This window comes from Mercenaria mercenaria, chromosome 13 (genome assembly GCF_021730395.1).
Source record: "Mercenaria mercenaria strain notata chromosome 13, MADL_Memer_1, whole genome shotgun sequence".
NCBI classification, from domain to species: domain Eukaryota; kingdom Metazoa; phylum Mollusca; class Bivalvia; order Venerida; family Veneridae; genus Mercenaria; species Mercenaria mercenaria.
The window spans coordinates 79,397,818-79,415,058 of record NC_069373.1 but is presented as its reverse complement, the minus strand read 5'-3'; the positions used below and the strand labels follow the sequence as shown (position 1 = coordinate 79,415,058).

At 33.8% G+C, this 17,241-nt stretch overlaps 1 protein-coding gene across 1 annotated transcript; it reads right to left on the bottom strand.

Annotated features, from left to right (window-relative positions):
* Positions 1–4,147: 4,147 nt before the first annotated feature.
* LOC123529784 (uncharacterized) lies at positions 4,148–11,523 on the bottom strand. The gene is made up of 5 exons (XM_045310308.2): positions 11,486–11,523; positions 10,221–10,281; positions 8,888–9,064; positions 5,860–6,045; positions 4,148–4,450 (listed from the first exon to the last, which is right to left on the bottom strand). Exons 1-5 carry the CDS (start codon positions 11,504–11,506, stop codon positions 4,242–4,244), a joined length of 654 nt encoding a protein of 217 aa, XP_045166243.2. The 5' UTR covers positions 11,507–11,523; the 3' UTR covers positions 4,148–4,241.
* Positions 11,524–17,241: the final 5,718 nt, after the last annotated feature.

The window sequence follows — 17,241 nt, the reverse complement described above, 5'->3', positions numbered from 1 at the left end:
AGTTATACTTGCTGTCTACAAATATGAAAAACATAACATAACATAATAAATAACGAGAAAGCATTAAAATTAACTCCCGAATATTTATCTTTATGCTCCTGATTTAATGTCTGATTAATAAAAGCTTACGTTTTGTCCTTGAAATAAAGTTAATGTGCCGTGCACTATCCAGATCTTATGTATATGTTTGAATAATGATTTGGTATTCTATGTAAAATTAATTTACATGTATATGTTTTGACTTTATTAACGATTCATTCAGTGTGCGCTCTATGTTTAATATTTTTCTGTGTAAGAAGATTTGTCGCATTATTCAACATTTTTATGTAGTACAGTTAACATACAGTCAAATCATACTTTCAATTGCGAGAATATATTGCTGAAGAAGGTTAGCTGTTACTGTTATATAAAATAAGATATACATTTATGACTTATAATGTCTTGAACTGAATAATTCTGCGATCGGCCTAAATTGAAATAAAGTGAGCAAATTCATTTAAAATTCCGATCACAGACAAATGAGTAATGAGAGAAAGACGATTCATGATGTTTTACGTATGCTATCATATTATACCATGCACATTAGTGACACGTCACACGGAAGTTTCAATATAAAGTTTATTAGAATTACATTTGAGCAGATTGCTTATTGATCCGTTTAACGTTCAACGCTTACATTTTTCTAAATCGGCCTTTGGCTTACGGAAAATATAAATCTTCCCTCTTCTAGCCTTTCCGGGTACTGCTCGTCAGCATAACATATTCCTAACGCACACCTCGACAACACTTCCTTCGAAAAAAAATGTATCAAACTTATGAAAAGAATAAGTCAGTAATGGTTTCTAAGTGAAAGCTTGTGCGAAGCAATGGCTGGTTAGCAACAAGGTAAGTGCACTGAATATATAATCCGCGTTATCTTATTGGTCAATATCATAGATAACAATTAGTTTGATTGACAGCACGGATCCATGTCTGTTCGTTTAAAAAAGTCCTGTAACTGTGTAGCAATGTGACGTTCAAATATTTTAGATATTGTATTAAGTATCGATATAGGTCAATATATAGTTTCCTGGGTCTTGTTTGTTACCGGATTTAAATTTAGGAATAACCCATGCTTCTTTTAATTTCTCAGGAAAGGTACCACTGTATATACTATTATTAATGATAGATACAGCCGCAGAAGTAATATGATCTCTACAATACCTCAACAATCTCGCTCCGATACCATCAAGACCAGTCGATTTCAATAAGTCAAGTGTGTCAATGATATCATTTACATCTAATGAAGTAATGTATCGCTATCATAAGACAACGTTTTGAAATTGTGTCATTTTTCAAGACATCAGACTAATCATCAAGTTTGTATATGTACTGAGCCGTTCCATGAGAAAACAAACATAGTGCATTTGCGACCAGCATGGATCCAGACCAGCCTGCGCATTCGCGCAGTCTTTTCAGGATCCATGCTGTTCGCTAACGGTTTCTCTAATTGCAATAGGCTTTGAAAGCGAACAGCATGGATCCTGACCAATAGCCCTATCACGTGATCTGAAACAGGTAAACATTTTCACTACACTGTGCAGAGAGAATGTCTTTACAATGGGTTTACAATTATGTCAGATTAAAAACCACAGTTAATCTATTTCTTATCACTTGCTAATAAATAAACAATTACACCCTCAGCCTACACAGAATCCTATTTTAATCCCAGTCTTTACAACAATCTACAGATAATTTCAGAAATGGCCTCTAGTTGTTCTTTTAATTAGAGTAAAAATTAAATGAAATTTTAAAATATTGCTAATTACATAAAAGAAAGAGGAAATAAAACGGGGTCTTTGAAAACGGATACAATATGATTGATTGAAAGTTATATACTCCTCGTTTGAAAGGGTCAACAGTGTTGTTGTACTTATGAAATAGACTGGCCCGGTTTATAGAGCTACGGATATGCAATATGTATTGTATTTTGTCATTATTTTTGAGCATGGATCCCCTTCAGTTTGGAACCACCACGTTTGTTTATTTTATGAGGAGTACACGATGCGTTTGTTTGTAAAACAGACAATAAATTCTTTCTAGAAGCAAAATGTTGTCGAAGTCAGAGGAAAAATGAAATACCACATGCATTTTCTAAAAGAATCAAACGTTTGTGACTGACAGTGCAGCTGTATTGCTGGGTAAATAAAACAAATGTGTTCTTTCACTTTAACATTTGAAACTTAAGTTTTTGTGTGGCATCTATTCAAGATAATACTAGTTAATCTTTGCAATGTGTACATGTGGTATGTATATAAACACACTGGCTGGGAAACTTTCTGTTTACCTGTTTCGGATCACGTGATTAATTTTGTCGATATGGAGTTTGTGTATATCACTAAATTTCGTAATTTTTTTACTTTATTGCATGGTACTTGGCTCAATCATTCCTCGAGTTGAACAAAAATCTCCAAGGTTACTGAGGTATGTATGGGTGGCTGTCACGTTAATACAATTACTCCGACCTATAAAGTAATTAAGTGGCCAATCACAACCACGGGACAAACAGTAAGTAAAAAAATCTTTTGCCTTGCTCATTCTTCATGTCCGTTACAAGCCACGAAGCAGGCAACCCCCACTCACAGCAAAGTTAGTAGATTTCAGCTCTTCTATGTGGAAGGAATGATAAGTTACTAGAGTTTACCATAACCCGTGAGCTCTTTGTTTGTTTTCAGTAATGTACAAGCTGAATGTTAATACGCCGCCAAAAGTGGTATGGAGCCTGACCAAACAGAACCTGCGGAGTAGTTTAAGTCAGGATGTGGCTGTACAAAAAATTGAAGAAGTTTTATGCTGGTACGCCAACATTAGAAAACTGAAATATTGCCAGAAGGATTACCAACGCTGTCGCAGAGCATTGCACCCCGTTATGGGGCGCAAATTTTGAAGAAAATTGTTGATCATTCCCTGCAACGGCTCTTATCATTGTCAATCCGGAAACAACAAGATTGTGATAGGGATGCTGTTTTGTGTCACGTGACAAAATGCTACTATTTGATTTGCCAGTACCGTTGATGTCATAGCGTCCTTTCAAAATACTTTTTCATTTTAACATTATTTTTTTTAATTCAACAGGTCAAAATGAAAGTGATTATTTTTCTACGTGGTTTTATTACTTATCTTTAACGTTGTAGCTTAAACATTAAAAAATGTATACTGAGGGTGCTATACAATAGTACTGGACCTAAATATTAGCGTGTATAAATTGATTATTTCACTAAATCAACTAAAATATTAGATTTCACTAAATCAGCCAAAAGATTTTGTTATTTATATTGCCTTAATAAAGATAGAACTTGGAAGAAGCAGAGACAATTATTAACACGTAACTAATGACGTCAAACACATAGTAAAGACACTTTACTCGTTGCATTCCAATGTACGCCGCCTTCAGGCATACCAAATCATGCTACTGCGGGGAAGGGACTTCCGGACATTCTTTTATATTTTCTGGGCCTTTTGGGATCATGCAGATCATTCAGTTTTACTATAATAGAATTCCGCTTAAGCTGTTGCTAGGAGGCGTGTATGGCACGCCAATTGTCCAATAATTACGCGAACCCACGGTCGAAAAATTAGGATTAACGATCGATAAACTAGGTTTTACGGACAATTGATGTACCATAGGCGTGAGATGTGTTTCACATTTCATTGCCTGTGAACAGACACAATCAAACCGGGTTTCTAGTGTTGCTTGGTTGCGTTCTCTGCTACCAAGGGATCTTTTCACAGAGTTTATTTACCCTTATATACTTATGAATGATTTCTACAAACAAAGTTTTGCTAGTGAACGATATTATTTATTAGTATGCTTTGAAAGAGATATGGTGCGTTGAAAATTCAACAGAAAACCAACTTATGCTTTAACATCTAAATTTTCAATTCTTACTGATAATAGGAATATTGCTAAAAAAATCTTAAAGAACACTTTAATGTCAGTATACATATAGAAACTGTACCCTTTTTTGTATTAATTTTCAAGTTACAAAGATAATAAAGAAAACATTACTTTGCTCATAACGACAGTTTCAGCGGCCGCCCTCAAGGCTGAAATACACTAAATGTATACATATTTACTAATTCTTCGACTAGCCAAGTAGACTATTGTGTATATATGAACAAAATTTTGAAGTCGTCCAAGAAATGCACCACTGTGTCACGCTTTTCCGTCAAACAAACCACGTGTTCTGACACAAAAATGACTAGTCAAATTCACATATGAAACTCAATTTCTTATTGCACGATAACGCCAATAGCCTTTGTTTCATCCGGATACAGTTTCGGTTTCCAGTGCCATTACTCTTCTGATTCCAGTACATTTCATCCATTGGAACATTCGAGCCATTGGAATATTTCCATATTTCGTCTTTTCTTCCATCTGTCCAGTACTTCTTAGAGTCTTTCTCCAAATCTAAAATATTTCAAAGTTTTTAGATATTTGAATGTTTGTTTGGTTTGTCCGGGTTTAAGTAATAGCATAACGTTTTACGTTACCGGAAGAGGGGGAGGGGGTCCAGATTTTAATAGTGAATGAATTCTCCAACATCTCATCTGGGCATTTCTGTTATCACAGGCTGCCAGCTCGGTAGAACCACCAATATTCCGCAAGCTAGGTGGATAACTTGGTCATATATTTGCATCAAGGCCAAGAAAGTCCATTTTTAGTTCTTTTAAGCCAGAATGTTAAAGAAACTATTCACTCATGTGAATAATTTTTCAGTCCAATTTTCGAGGACCAGTCAGTACTTGTGTTTTCTAAAACATGTTGAGAGGAGACATGGTGTTAAATATATCTGGGTCCGAATCCCCGATCTCTGAGCCGAGCAGTACGTGTTCCTTTCCTGTAGCTAAACTATATCAATTTGTCTACTACTGCTTGTACCTATATATACTTTACGTGTATTCAGATTTAACCAGTGTTAAAATATTCCATATCATAGAAAAAAACAAATGTGTCAATTTTTTAAGACAGAGTCATAATAGCTATATTAAGGTTTCGATGGAGGCCTTGAGAAACAAAAATCAAACAACACCAAATCATAGAAAGAAAGAGTTGTTTGACATGAAAATTGAACAGCATGTAAAACATGTATATTACTTTACGAAACAAGTGTCAGTATACTGATATAAACATTGAATTCCGGAAAAGGGCTGCCTAAAGGGGCTCCACTTCCGGACAGTTAAACGCCTTTAAAAACTCACCATTTTCAAAGAACAGTTACACATGTTCGTTTTGATGCATTTGCAATAGCGTGCGAGTGGTGAAATTTCGCATAACAAGGTGGAACACAGTTTTCAGCAATTGTTTATCTTTATTCCTTTACAAATGGCATTCATTTTCAAAGGGAGACAACTGTTCCCGATTATTTTAAGTACAAATGGCATTCATTTTCAAAGGGAAACAACTTTTTCCGATTATTTTAAGTAATCTTTGAGAAAAAGTTGTCTCCCTTTGAAAATGAATGCCATTTGTAAAGAAAAAAAGATAAACAATTGCTGAAAACTATGTTCCACCTTGTTATGCGAAATTTCACCACTCGCACGCTATTGCAAATGCATCAAAACAAACATGTGTAACAGTTCTTTGAAAATGGTGAGTTTTTAAAGGCGTTTAACTGTCCGGAAGTGGAGCCCCTTTAGGCAGCCCTTTTCTGTAATTCAATGTTTATATCAGTATACTGACACTTGTTTCGTAAAGTAATATACATGTTTTACATGCTGTTCAATTTTCACATCAAACAACTCTTTCTTTCTATGATTTGGTGTTGTTTGATTTTTGTTTCTCAAGGCCTCTATCGAAACCTTAAAATCAAAACGTACCAAAGCAAGTATTCCGTATACTCCTTATGTATTGTAGTTTCCACCATTTATCTATTCTAACGAGATGCGCCCCTTCCCTGTCACAGGTGTCATTAGCGTCCTGTTGTGTCGTTCTAGTTTTGTAGAACTTTAACTTGTAAGATTGGGACCAAGGAAACTGGATCATCTGGTCTGCATCCGGGCATTCTGTAACAGGTATTCACAGAGATAAAATTGTCTAAGCCCGTATGAGACCGAAACCCAGGAAACTTGACCATCTTTCCTGCATTCTGTAACCTAAACTACTCGTTTAAACTTGTCTGTTTCATATGTCAAAAATGCATAAATTGCCTAAAGACAAAAATGCAAAATGATTGGACGCGTTTGAGCTACACATGTTTAATTTGAGGGATATGAAAAATAATAAAAAATTGAAAAGTCGTCCAAAAAATACAAACATTTCTGTTTTTATCAAAAATGAGATGCGCCATTGTAAGCCAAAAAATTTTAAAGTAGAGTACCAGTATCATTTAGGCCATAAATAACAACCCGTACAGCTATAGTCATTGTATTTATTTCACATTCACATACTTACAAAATGTGTTAAAATCAAGAAATCTCTAGTATGGTATAAAAAAATTGATATCTTTAACCGTCAAAATAAAATCCATTCATGTGGGCTCTGTGTATGAACAACATGTAAAAAATAGATCGCAGGGCATATTATACATTAAAGTCCTAATCATTGCACGAATTTCTCGAATTTCGAACTATTTTAAAGTTCAAAATTTTCACAAACGTATCAAATACAAATTCAATATCGATTAGTTTAGTAACGACTCGTTCAGAGATTGTATGTTAAACTTCTATAAGGCTTTAAATCTTACATTTGAAACACATATAGCAGCTATCAAAATACAAAATCTGCATATTAGCCGTGCCATGGGAAAACCAACATAGTGGCTTTGCGACCAGCATGGATCCAGACCAGCCTGCGCATTCGCGCAGTCTGGTCAGGATCCATGCTGTTCGCTAACAGATTCTCTAATTCCAATAGGCTTTGAAAGCGAACAGCATGGATCCTGACCAGACTGTGCGGATGCGCAGGCTGGTCTGGATCCATGCTGGTCGCAAAGCCACTACGTTGGTTTTCCCGTGGCGCGGCTCATATTATTAAATTCTAAGAAAACAGCTGTATACGTTCAATACTACAGACGCCCTTATACTGTTAGCATTAAAAAAAGGAAGAATTCAAAACAATGAATCCATTTAATAATTCCCTGTATATGAGATGGGTGAAATTTTTCCAATAACAGAATTTCTTCAAACTTTGGTTATTGAAGGACAATCATCTAAAAAACAAAGATATGCACTAAATATCATAGGTCACCGTTATTGAAAAAGAGTTATCTGCCTTGAAAACTGCATTTTGGCGATGATTGTCCTTCAATATTCAAAGTTTGAAGAAATTCTGTTATTGGGAAAAATTCACCCCAAATTCAAGCGTACCGTTTAAATTCAAAACCATGACAAATAAAACAAAAAATATGAAAGTGGATTAATATTTAATACAAACAACATAAAAGTGGTATATCTGAAATAAATTTATAGATATAAGTTTATGGGTAATTTAAAAATATGTATTTTAAATATCCATATATACAACAGATTCATGATTCGACAATCATGACCGCGCACTTGTTATGAACAAATATCAACATTTCAAAGCATTTGTGGGCAAATACAAGAATATTAATAAAGATCAATTTAAAGACGTCTTATTATTACTGGAAACGTTATATTGTTTTTTACATTTAATTGACAGGCATAGATTAGACGCTATTCTGTTTTACAGTGTAGGGATAACACACGTTTTTTTTTTCGTGTTATAACGTCTGCAGAATCCCTTGGGATTCTGAAGATGTTATAACACGAAATGAACATGCGCTAACGCTATTCTATAAAACGCTAAAAAAGGTTAATAAATAAATACATTCTCCCTCAAAGTCATTTAATTTTCATGAAATGCGCGGGAATATCTGAGTTGTTTTTTTTTTCACGTTAGCGCGAGAATCTTTCTGTTAACACACGTTTTCTTCCTTGTTAAAACACCCCCGAAAAGTGACAAGAAGAGCAGTTTTGTGCTAGAATAAATCGACAGACATTGTTAAGCTGTTTTACATTTAACTTTAGTTTAAATAAATAGGTAAATTTCTATTAGTTTTATGATTTTGACAACTTGACCAACTATTCCGTTAGAATATCATATGGAAATTGATATGAAATATGATATCGCTCCTGAAGTTTACTTATTTTCATCATGGATTAAGTAAGCTAATAAAATGTTCAGGTCTTTGGTTTAGTGATTTGTGACTTAGTACAACTGTTAGATGAAATGTCTCTTTCCTATCGAGTAAAGTCAATAGTGGATCAATAACATTAAAACAACTTGAATATTCAGGACTGTGAATTACTGTCTTTTACAGTTGTCTATGGAATAAATGTATTGTTTAAATCTCGGAATAAATTGCGCAACACCGACGTTTGACAAGTTATTTTATTTATGAACCTAGGAGAAAAAGACAAATATAAAAAATACTTGTTTATTGTTTATTCTGGTGGCCATCTTGGCGACCATCTTAGAACATCTTAGTTTCCTTGTCATAAAAGAAGAGTTTTCCAGATGTAGTACATATTTTGCTTTTAATGGGACTATTTATTCTTTTGGATGCGAATTATAAATAAATGCTACTGTGATGCTACAGATAGTTATTTTTATTTAAGACAACAATTGTTACTAGTAGACTAATAGTCTAGCTAGAAAGCCTCTATGTAAAAGTTATTAGTTTGCTGAATTCAAATCACGTGTCCCTCACCGCTGTGGGTTCGAATGCCGCCTGAGTTATAGAAATTTTTCATGTGAGGAAGCCTTCAAATCTGGCTTACGAAAGTCGGTGGTTGTACCCAGGTGCCCCGCCCGCCCCCCCCCCCCCCCCCCCTCAAAAAAAAGATAAATAAAGTAAAATAAAAATTAAATAAATTGCCTTACTTTGACAATGTGGATCGCGATCATTGCGAGTCCATTTCCCTTCTGCTGAACACTTGAGTGAGTGAGTACCAGTAATCTCAAAGTACCCTGTGTTACACCTGACAATTTTCTTTGCCCCAAAATCATTCATATTCCCAAGGACTGTTCCATTGGCAACAGTTGTTAGCAGTGGGCATTCTACATAATAAAACATAACATATGTGCTGTAATTAATTGAACCTCCCTTTAGATGGAGGAATGGAAGTATATCAACAAAAGTTTTACAGTTTATATATAAAAACGTTCGCCGTCCACCGTTTAGTTTAATTGCATCTATGACATAATGAAAATTACTTCACTGTGCAAAAGAACACCGGAAGGTACAAGTGCCGACTATGCTAGGCGTATTACACATTCATTATTGCTTATGGCGCTGAAATACTATAAATCCGTCGTTACTTACTTGATTCTTGATTCTTTTAGTAAACACTTAACAATATTCGAATGCAGCACCTGCTACATTTTCGTTTATCTTAGCACAGTTTTAAAACCCTCAACACTTTTACGAATGAATGATGATAACTACCACATATCAAAATTTCAATAAAATCGAATAACGCAGTCATAAACAATTACACGATTTTTAAGTAACAAAACAAACATAAAAGTAATGTTTTATGAAATGATACGGAAACAAAAAAATCGTGACAACGGCATTCTTTCTTTTAGGTAGGCTAATGGCAATCGGCAATTTCCGTTCGTTTCCGTATACGATTTCGGCATCATTCGGCCATAACAGAAAATTAGATTTCATAACAGCCGCAGAATGCCGAAATCGCATACGGAGAAATACATAAACGAACGGAAATTGCCGATTGTCATAATTTTCAAGAAAAAAAAAATAAAAACGATTTTGTTGAACGTATTTTCCACAGCAAATTTCATGTATTTTGGACTTCAGAAGGTTCTATGCTTTACCTTTTGATGCATTGTCACAAGTCTTTCAGGATATAATAGTTAGCATAAAAGCAAAATTTCTATGTGAATGTTTTGTAAAATGTATACTTTTTAAAAATATTATTCACGGGCTAGAATTCTAAATAGGACAAAATACATTGTTTCTCTATAAACTGACATTAGTAGACCTTAAAAAGGTAAAGAGAGGTTATTCTACCACCCCATCTATAATTCTAATATCTATAGAATGATGTATAAATTAAAAATGGATCCTACAAAATAATTACGCAAGCAATTCAAAAGACAAAACAATATTGATAATTAAATAAACAATTCTACGTGTATCATGAAAATGCTAGTACAAAATGCTTTTGTGAGAAAATAACGACGTAACAACCTTGTCTTGAACATTGTCCAGTTTCCTCGTCACATGCGCTCCACTCACCACAGTTAGTACACTGATTGCAAAATAAGAAAATAAACATGGTTTAGACGTTTAATTTTTTTATAGAAATCTTGAAATAATGCTCTAGTATATATACATTTGAATGGAATCTACAATGTTCAGTCAATTTTCAAAAAGTTTTTCATCTTTTATATACTGTTAATTATGAAGAACAAATTGAAGTTATGGCCTAACGTCACTTATTCGGATAGCCTAGATCCGGTACTGAAAACATAATTTGAATCAAGGAATAAGTGGCATCCAGTGTTAATTGATAAAGCCAGATTAAATATAACAGTGTTAACACATGAAATAGTTTCAAGTAATATCATTAAACTAGCTTGACAATTTCGGCTCCTAAAAAAATCAATAATCTGCCATCTTTACTGCCATTCTCCGAAATAATTCCTCGAAAAATCAAGCACACGACACTATCCTTTTGTTGGCTAAATTTTCTGAATAAATCATATGTTAATCAAATTCTACATTGTAGAAATAGTTTTATCTAAACGTAAGTTAAAGCTTCTCTTCCGGAGTTGAGGTGAATATTTTTCAGTATATTCATTTTCACCAAGTTTGGCATACATTGCATATATGACATTGTAAAAAAGATAATAAAGTCAGTGAAAATAACACATTACTCATTTCTGCGCAATAGTTTTGGTTATTTATGAGGATACCTCACAAAAACCGTATGTCAAAAAGTTTCACTTTCACAATACCCCCATTTTATGGATTTCTGAGAGAAAACAAATCTTGTGAACAAAATGTGTGAACGAGCCGCTTCATGCACTTTCACGAAAAACTATCTGTAGTATTTTTTACGCTGACCAGTTTGATAATACGACATAAAATTGTTTAACTTGCAAAATTGTATAAGCTATGAATACAATAAAATATTCTAATTTAAATGAGCTGCGCCATGAGAAAACCGACATAGTGCGTTTGCGACCAGCATGGATCCAGACCAGCCTGCGCATCCGCACAGACTAGTCAGGACCTATGCTGTTCGCTAACGGTTTCTCTAATTGCAATAGGCTTTGACAGCGAACAGCATGGATCCTGACCAGACTGCGCGGATGCGCAGGCTGGTCTGGATCCATGCTGGTCGCAAACGCACTATGTTGGTTTTCTCATGGCGCGGCTCAAATACCTTGAAAGAGACGCAGTATCATTAAAATAATCATTTTGTATCTGAGAATATATAATGTGCCTACCTGTGATGGTGGTCCGCTCATATCCGTTTTCTTTATCATGACACCATACTGAGAAATTTTCCTCACTTATCAGGGGAAGGAAGTGTGCAAATACTAGTACGATTAAGTCAATTTCGCTATAAGCGTTTTCTCCCCTTGTGAGCAAAAGCAATAGCGCTTTGATATCTCTTATCTCAAACAGCGATCAAGTAACCAGACATCATCTCTTACAGGCTTGATTGTCTATACAATCAATGAATATAAATAAATAGCATTTTTTATTCAGAATGTGAATGTTGTGACTGGCGTATTTTTTAAAACAAAAAATAGCAATTTTCTGTTCTTTGCACGGGACAATGGATACTTTTTGGCATCTAATACAAAAGTGTTTCATTAGAAATTTATTCGTTATACATTGTATTGATTTCTGATCTGAAATTTTAATCCAACGAAAGTATCTAAACTGTACCAGAGGAAAACATTTCAATACGATATAGTGTTATATTTTATAATATAATTTATTATGAGAAATCAGATTAACTTGAATAATTGATGCATTCTTCAGACTGAATGTTTAACAAGGATAGATCTATCAAGTTTACCAAATTCATTCAATAATTTCATTGCACATCTTTTAATAATATCAATTGCTATTCAAACAAATCAAAGCATACATGTATATGATGTATGCATGAATGGCTATACTCTGTTGTAAATGTATGCAGCTATGATAAAACATAGAGTTCTTATGAAACTTGATAATATTAAATCAGGTACATTATATACAATATCAACACATCTATTTATAATTATATCGTCTCCAACACCATGCCCCTTATTTTATCTCTGCTTCATCTTAACACATCCTTATCAATACGTATCAGTGTAGCTTTGCGTAATAACTGTATCAGCTTATATTGTGTTTTCTAATTTTTGGGACGATTCCTAGCGAATTCAGTTTTGTTTTTAGTTCTTCCGTGTTCATTTCACTGGCGGGTTTTCATTTTCTTTTTCAAATTTCTTATGTGCACTCTGAATGTAAAACTGAATTCTTCGTTTTTTGCTTGATGATCTACTTCGCTATATATAGAATTTTATCATGTCTTTAATATTTATTTGTGTACTTTGATGAGACTTTAATAAACAATAAAACCTATATACGTAAATATATTTGCAGTTTAACATAATATTTGCAGTTTAACATATTTGAGAATTATTTTCTTTCCTTGTTACTTGTTATTTTTAATAAAAGGGTAAAACATGAAAAAAAAAAATAAAAAAATAAAACCTAAAATGTTGTCCCAAATGAACACAGGTGGTAATTATTAGGTGTCGATTCCTCCTTGATTATGAAAACACATGTGCATCTGTTCACTGTTAATTAATAATCTAATTAAGAGATAAACATCTTTTTGGCGTTAAACGGCACGCACTAGAAAACTGTTATCAAATTAATTCTTTAAACGGTATTTAAGTTTAGTACTACATAATAATATGATTAAAGCAATTTAGATTTCGGAAAATTTAAGAACATTTCAGGCAATTTCGAAATAACGATTTTGCTGCTGATTTCACATATATCTTGTAAATTTTCTTAATGTCATTTTAATTCTAATTCACTGATACAATCCGCTACTTTGACGTAAATCACGCGTTTATATTCAAAAGCTTATATTAAAACATCGACACGTGTTACTATGTTATACCTTTCATTCATACATGCTGTAATTAGGATGGCAACATACGTGTCACTTTAAAATTTAATTAACTCATTAAAATTTAAATTTGGTGTACACTGATTTAAGGCACATGACCATAAAATTTATAATGCTAATATCTTGTCAATACCATACGCTGTCCCGTGCCACGAAGATATACATGTATACAAGAAACAGGATGCTACTTAACCAAAATGACACTTTTAAAAATTTTAAATTCAAATTCAACTACTTTACTGAAACACCCAATCGTTATGTCAAAATAAGTCATAATAAATATTTTGTTTATTATTTTGGTTATTACTACAATGCAACAACAGAACTGCTTACACTTTTATTTTCGAATTTTTTAAAACATATCTCAGTATTTTCAAAGGAAAATGCCATGAAAAAAAAACTTTTAAAAGAACATTTGTCAGACGGAATACACCCAAAAATCATGCTAAACTCTGTTATTTCCTATTCTTATACAGCTCTATCTTATCGTAAAACTTAGCACGTTTTTGTCAATATACAGAAAGCGTTGAAACTCTAGTTTTTAAAGGAATTTTGAAGCAAGAAAGAAATAACTTATTTTATAATAAAATATATATCTAGAATGTGCATGACGAGGACTTTCCAAATATATCCGGGATGGTATTTTAACTTTAACTTTTCCTTCAAAAATACTTAGTAAAAACAGGGTTATCGTGTAATTCTGCCAAATATGTATAGAGAGTATAATGAATTTGAGAGACGTTTTTCAAACGAATTTTGAAGCAACCAAATATTGACTTATTTTGAAGGAAAAAATACCATCGTAAAGGTATTGAATTGTTTTTCAAGGAAATATCCGGGATGGTATAATAGAATTAATAGAAATGTGTAATTTTTGACATTTTCTATGGTAAATGTATCATTTTCCTATATAAATCAATGTAAGTATAGGAATAGGATTTATCAGTTGCGCTGTCTGATAGCTTATCAGAATATGTGCCGTAGATGTACTGATAAGATCGCCAAAGAGGAGAATTGTTCAACATGAGCGATTGTCGTCAACATCCTGGGACTGAGTATCCACGTGTAGCTCGCATAACCGAAATGAACGCTTATATCCGACAACTTTGCAACTTTTTCTTCGTGCACATTCTTCAACACACTGTTCTAAAGAACGTTCGATCAACGATAAGAACTTGGAGTCCTGCGGTGGACATGCGTTAAGCTTACTTACTTTAAAATTCGTAAGGCATAACACAATTGCTGTGGACATAAATGTGCAAGAAATTAAACCGACAAGAAAATGCATTTTATTCTTATTCATCGCAGCCGTTTATTTCCGAGGTGCCCTGGCGTATGCTACTTTCTGAACGTTTAACTGCGATCGTTGTCAACTGCGCAATGAGATATATTTCATATTATAATAGATGCAGACCGTGCGTTACGGTCTGTGTACCGTACAATCGCTTCTTTGCAAGCACTGCCAAACAATTAAAATCTAATATTTTATGTGCATCTGTTCACCACGAAGCACTGGCCCTGAGGACTTTGTATGGGAAAATATAAGAGTGAACTAAGTGTTGACTGATAAAGGGCAATATTTATTTTGCCGAAGAATACCCTAACAAATATATATTTTCACATATCTGGGCGAAAAATACCGCCAACAATAATACCTTAACAAATATAAAATTTCAGAAATCATGGCGGAAAAAACACCGCGTTAAGCATATCAAGAAATGTAAAAGAAGTTACATAAGATAAACCTTTCAGAGTTAAAAAAAATGTCACTCAAAAGAGGAGGTGGAAAGGGAGGTGGTGGCAAGATAAAACCAAAAAGTAGCCATAATGAACTTAGAAGAAAGAAGCATGGTTTTCACTTTGGAAATTTTCCGAAGAAGGAAGATGCCGTTTCCCGATTGGTTAAACGGTATCACGTGATAAAAAGGAAATCCCTGATTGGCATTTAGCTTAGTACATACATTAACATAATTCAGAATGGGACCTATACGCCCAAATGTACAACAATGACATAAATAATTTTATGAAACTATAAAATACATATGTTTGAGTATAGCATTAATTTGATGTTTTGCAGGAACGTATATTGAAACACATCGTACATTTTTGTTGGGCAAAGACTGCAAAACATGCGTTAGAGGAGCGGTGCTCTAGCGAGTGAACCCGGAGGTCGTAGGTTCGAGTTCACTGTTGTTGTTATTGTTGTTTTATCGGATTGAGATAACTTCAGGCTGCCATCACAATTGATCTTAAATAAATTAATGTTATCTAAAAACGCGAATTACAGTTTGGCAGGCGTTGTTTGCCAAATTTTAATATCTATTTTTATTTTATTTCAGTCTCATTCATGTACACAACATAAAAGAGAAGCATGACAGATAAAATATACATTACCATTCATTAATTGAATTAAAAGAGATTGTGCATTAAAAAAAATAAAAGCTACAAAACTGATTTACCTTTGTCATTTTCTGTAATTTGACCATGTCTGTTTAGTTTATCTAATTCTAAAATGGTATATATTGAGGCTAAAACGGTGTAAAAAATTCCCAATACGCGTTTTAGATAACAATATTTGTTATGGGCAGGTACTAAAAGCAAAAAAAGAATCAAACAAGCATGCAGGCATTGACTTCTGACTAAGCAATCATGGTATACGTGCAAGAAACGTGTAGTTAGAAACACAACTCGCATGTATTCACTCAGGTTACACATGCTTTTCGCCTTCTGAGTTTTTTTTTAAGGTTTTGCAATTTAAAAATCAATGGTTTTATTATGTGCCACTCAGTTCGTAGTTAACTATCAGCAGGTAATTTATTACCGAGAATACTTAATCAGTTTAGACTGCGATGTGTTCAATGTAATTCAATGAAGTTTTGAATTATTCAAAGCTTTTGTCATTTCCAATTGTAAAGCTATGCATGTGCTCATATTTGCATTTGAAATATGGTAAAAGTATTTAGAATGCATATCTCAAACCTCAGTATTCTGTTTCATAGGAAAATGTTGAAATTGAACCAGTTGCAATGACTGATCTCAAAACTCACGTTCACAACCTTGGAATCAGGCGAACGGTTCACAAAACATATTCTGACTCAGCTGAGTTTGAAAATGAAACTTTATTATCTAAATAGCATGGTTTAAACTTAATTTTAAATTACTAAACATTTTGAAGTGACTATACAGTATTGATGATTAGTCCCAGTTGGAATTTAACCTTGAAGTTTTCGTAAAACTGATATCAAAATTTCAAACTCAAACTCAGCCGAGACCGATAAATGTTTTGTGAACACGGGGCCTGATAATCAGTAACACAAGCGATGAAGTAAAACGTCACATTATTCAAAGTTCGAATACTAGTGTGCACATAAATCTGAATACACATACACGCCTGAATAAAAGACGTTAATCCCAACAAAATAAAATAAATAAAATTGAGCCGCGCCGTGAGAAAATCAACACAGTGGCTTTGCGACCAGCATGGATCCATGCTGTCCGCTTTCAAAGTCTATTGCAATTAGAGAAACTGTTAGCGAACAGCATGGATCCTGACCAGACTGCGCGGATGCGCAGGCTGGTCTGGATCCATGCTGGTCGCAAAGCCACTATGTTGGTTTCCTCATGTCGCGGCTCAAATGAATAAAAGGCGTATTGAATAATTTCTGTATGCTGTCAACGTCAGTTGTTTAATCTGAATTAGTCTCACAATGGCTCTCTACCTTTTCAGTGATTAATGCCATGTGTTCCTTGTAAAGCTGAGGTTGTATGTTTGAGGCCACATCCTGTTGTGCCTGGTCAGATAAGATAATGAAAAAAAATGAATGTTTTACATGAATGTACGCGTTAAAGCATGTTAATTATAGTTGCAGCTTACGTCAAATGATGATAATTTTATCTGCATTTAATTTAATCATGATATTTATTTTTTATTTTAGCCATCGCACAATTTTCCCTACGCTGTTACTTTTAACCTTTACCCGCTTTATTTCTAAAATGGACTGGTCTGTCATTCAGTTTAAGCATTACAACTTTTCATTTACTTACCGGTTAGCGAAAAGTGCA

Bases quoted from the DNA above. Each gene is read 5' to 3' on its own strand.
- LOC123529784 (XM_045310308.2), bottom strand. From the start codon at position 11,506: ATGAGCGGACCACCATCACAG. The intron at 10,282-11,485 runs GTAGGCACATTA...TTTTGCAATCAG, and splicing joins TGAGCGGACCACCATCACAG to TGTACTAACTGTGGTGAGTG. The intron at 9,065-10,220 runs GTTGTTACGTCG...TTTATTATGTAG, and splicing joins TGGACAATGTTCAAGACAAG to AATGCCCACTGCTAACAACT.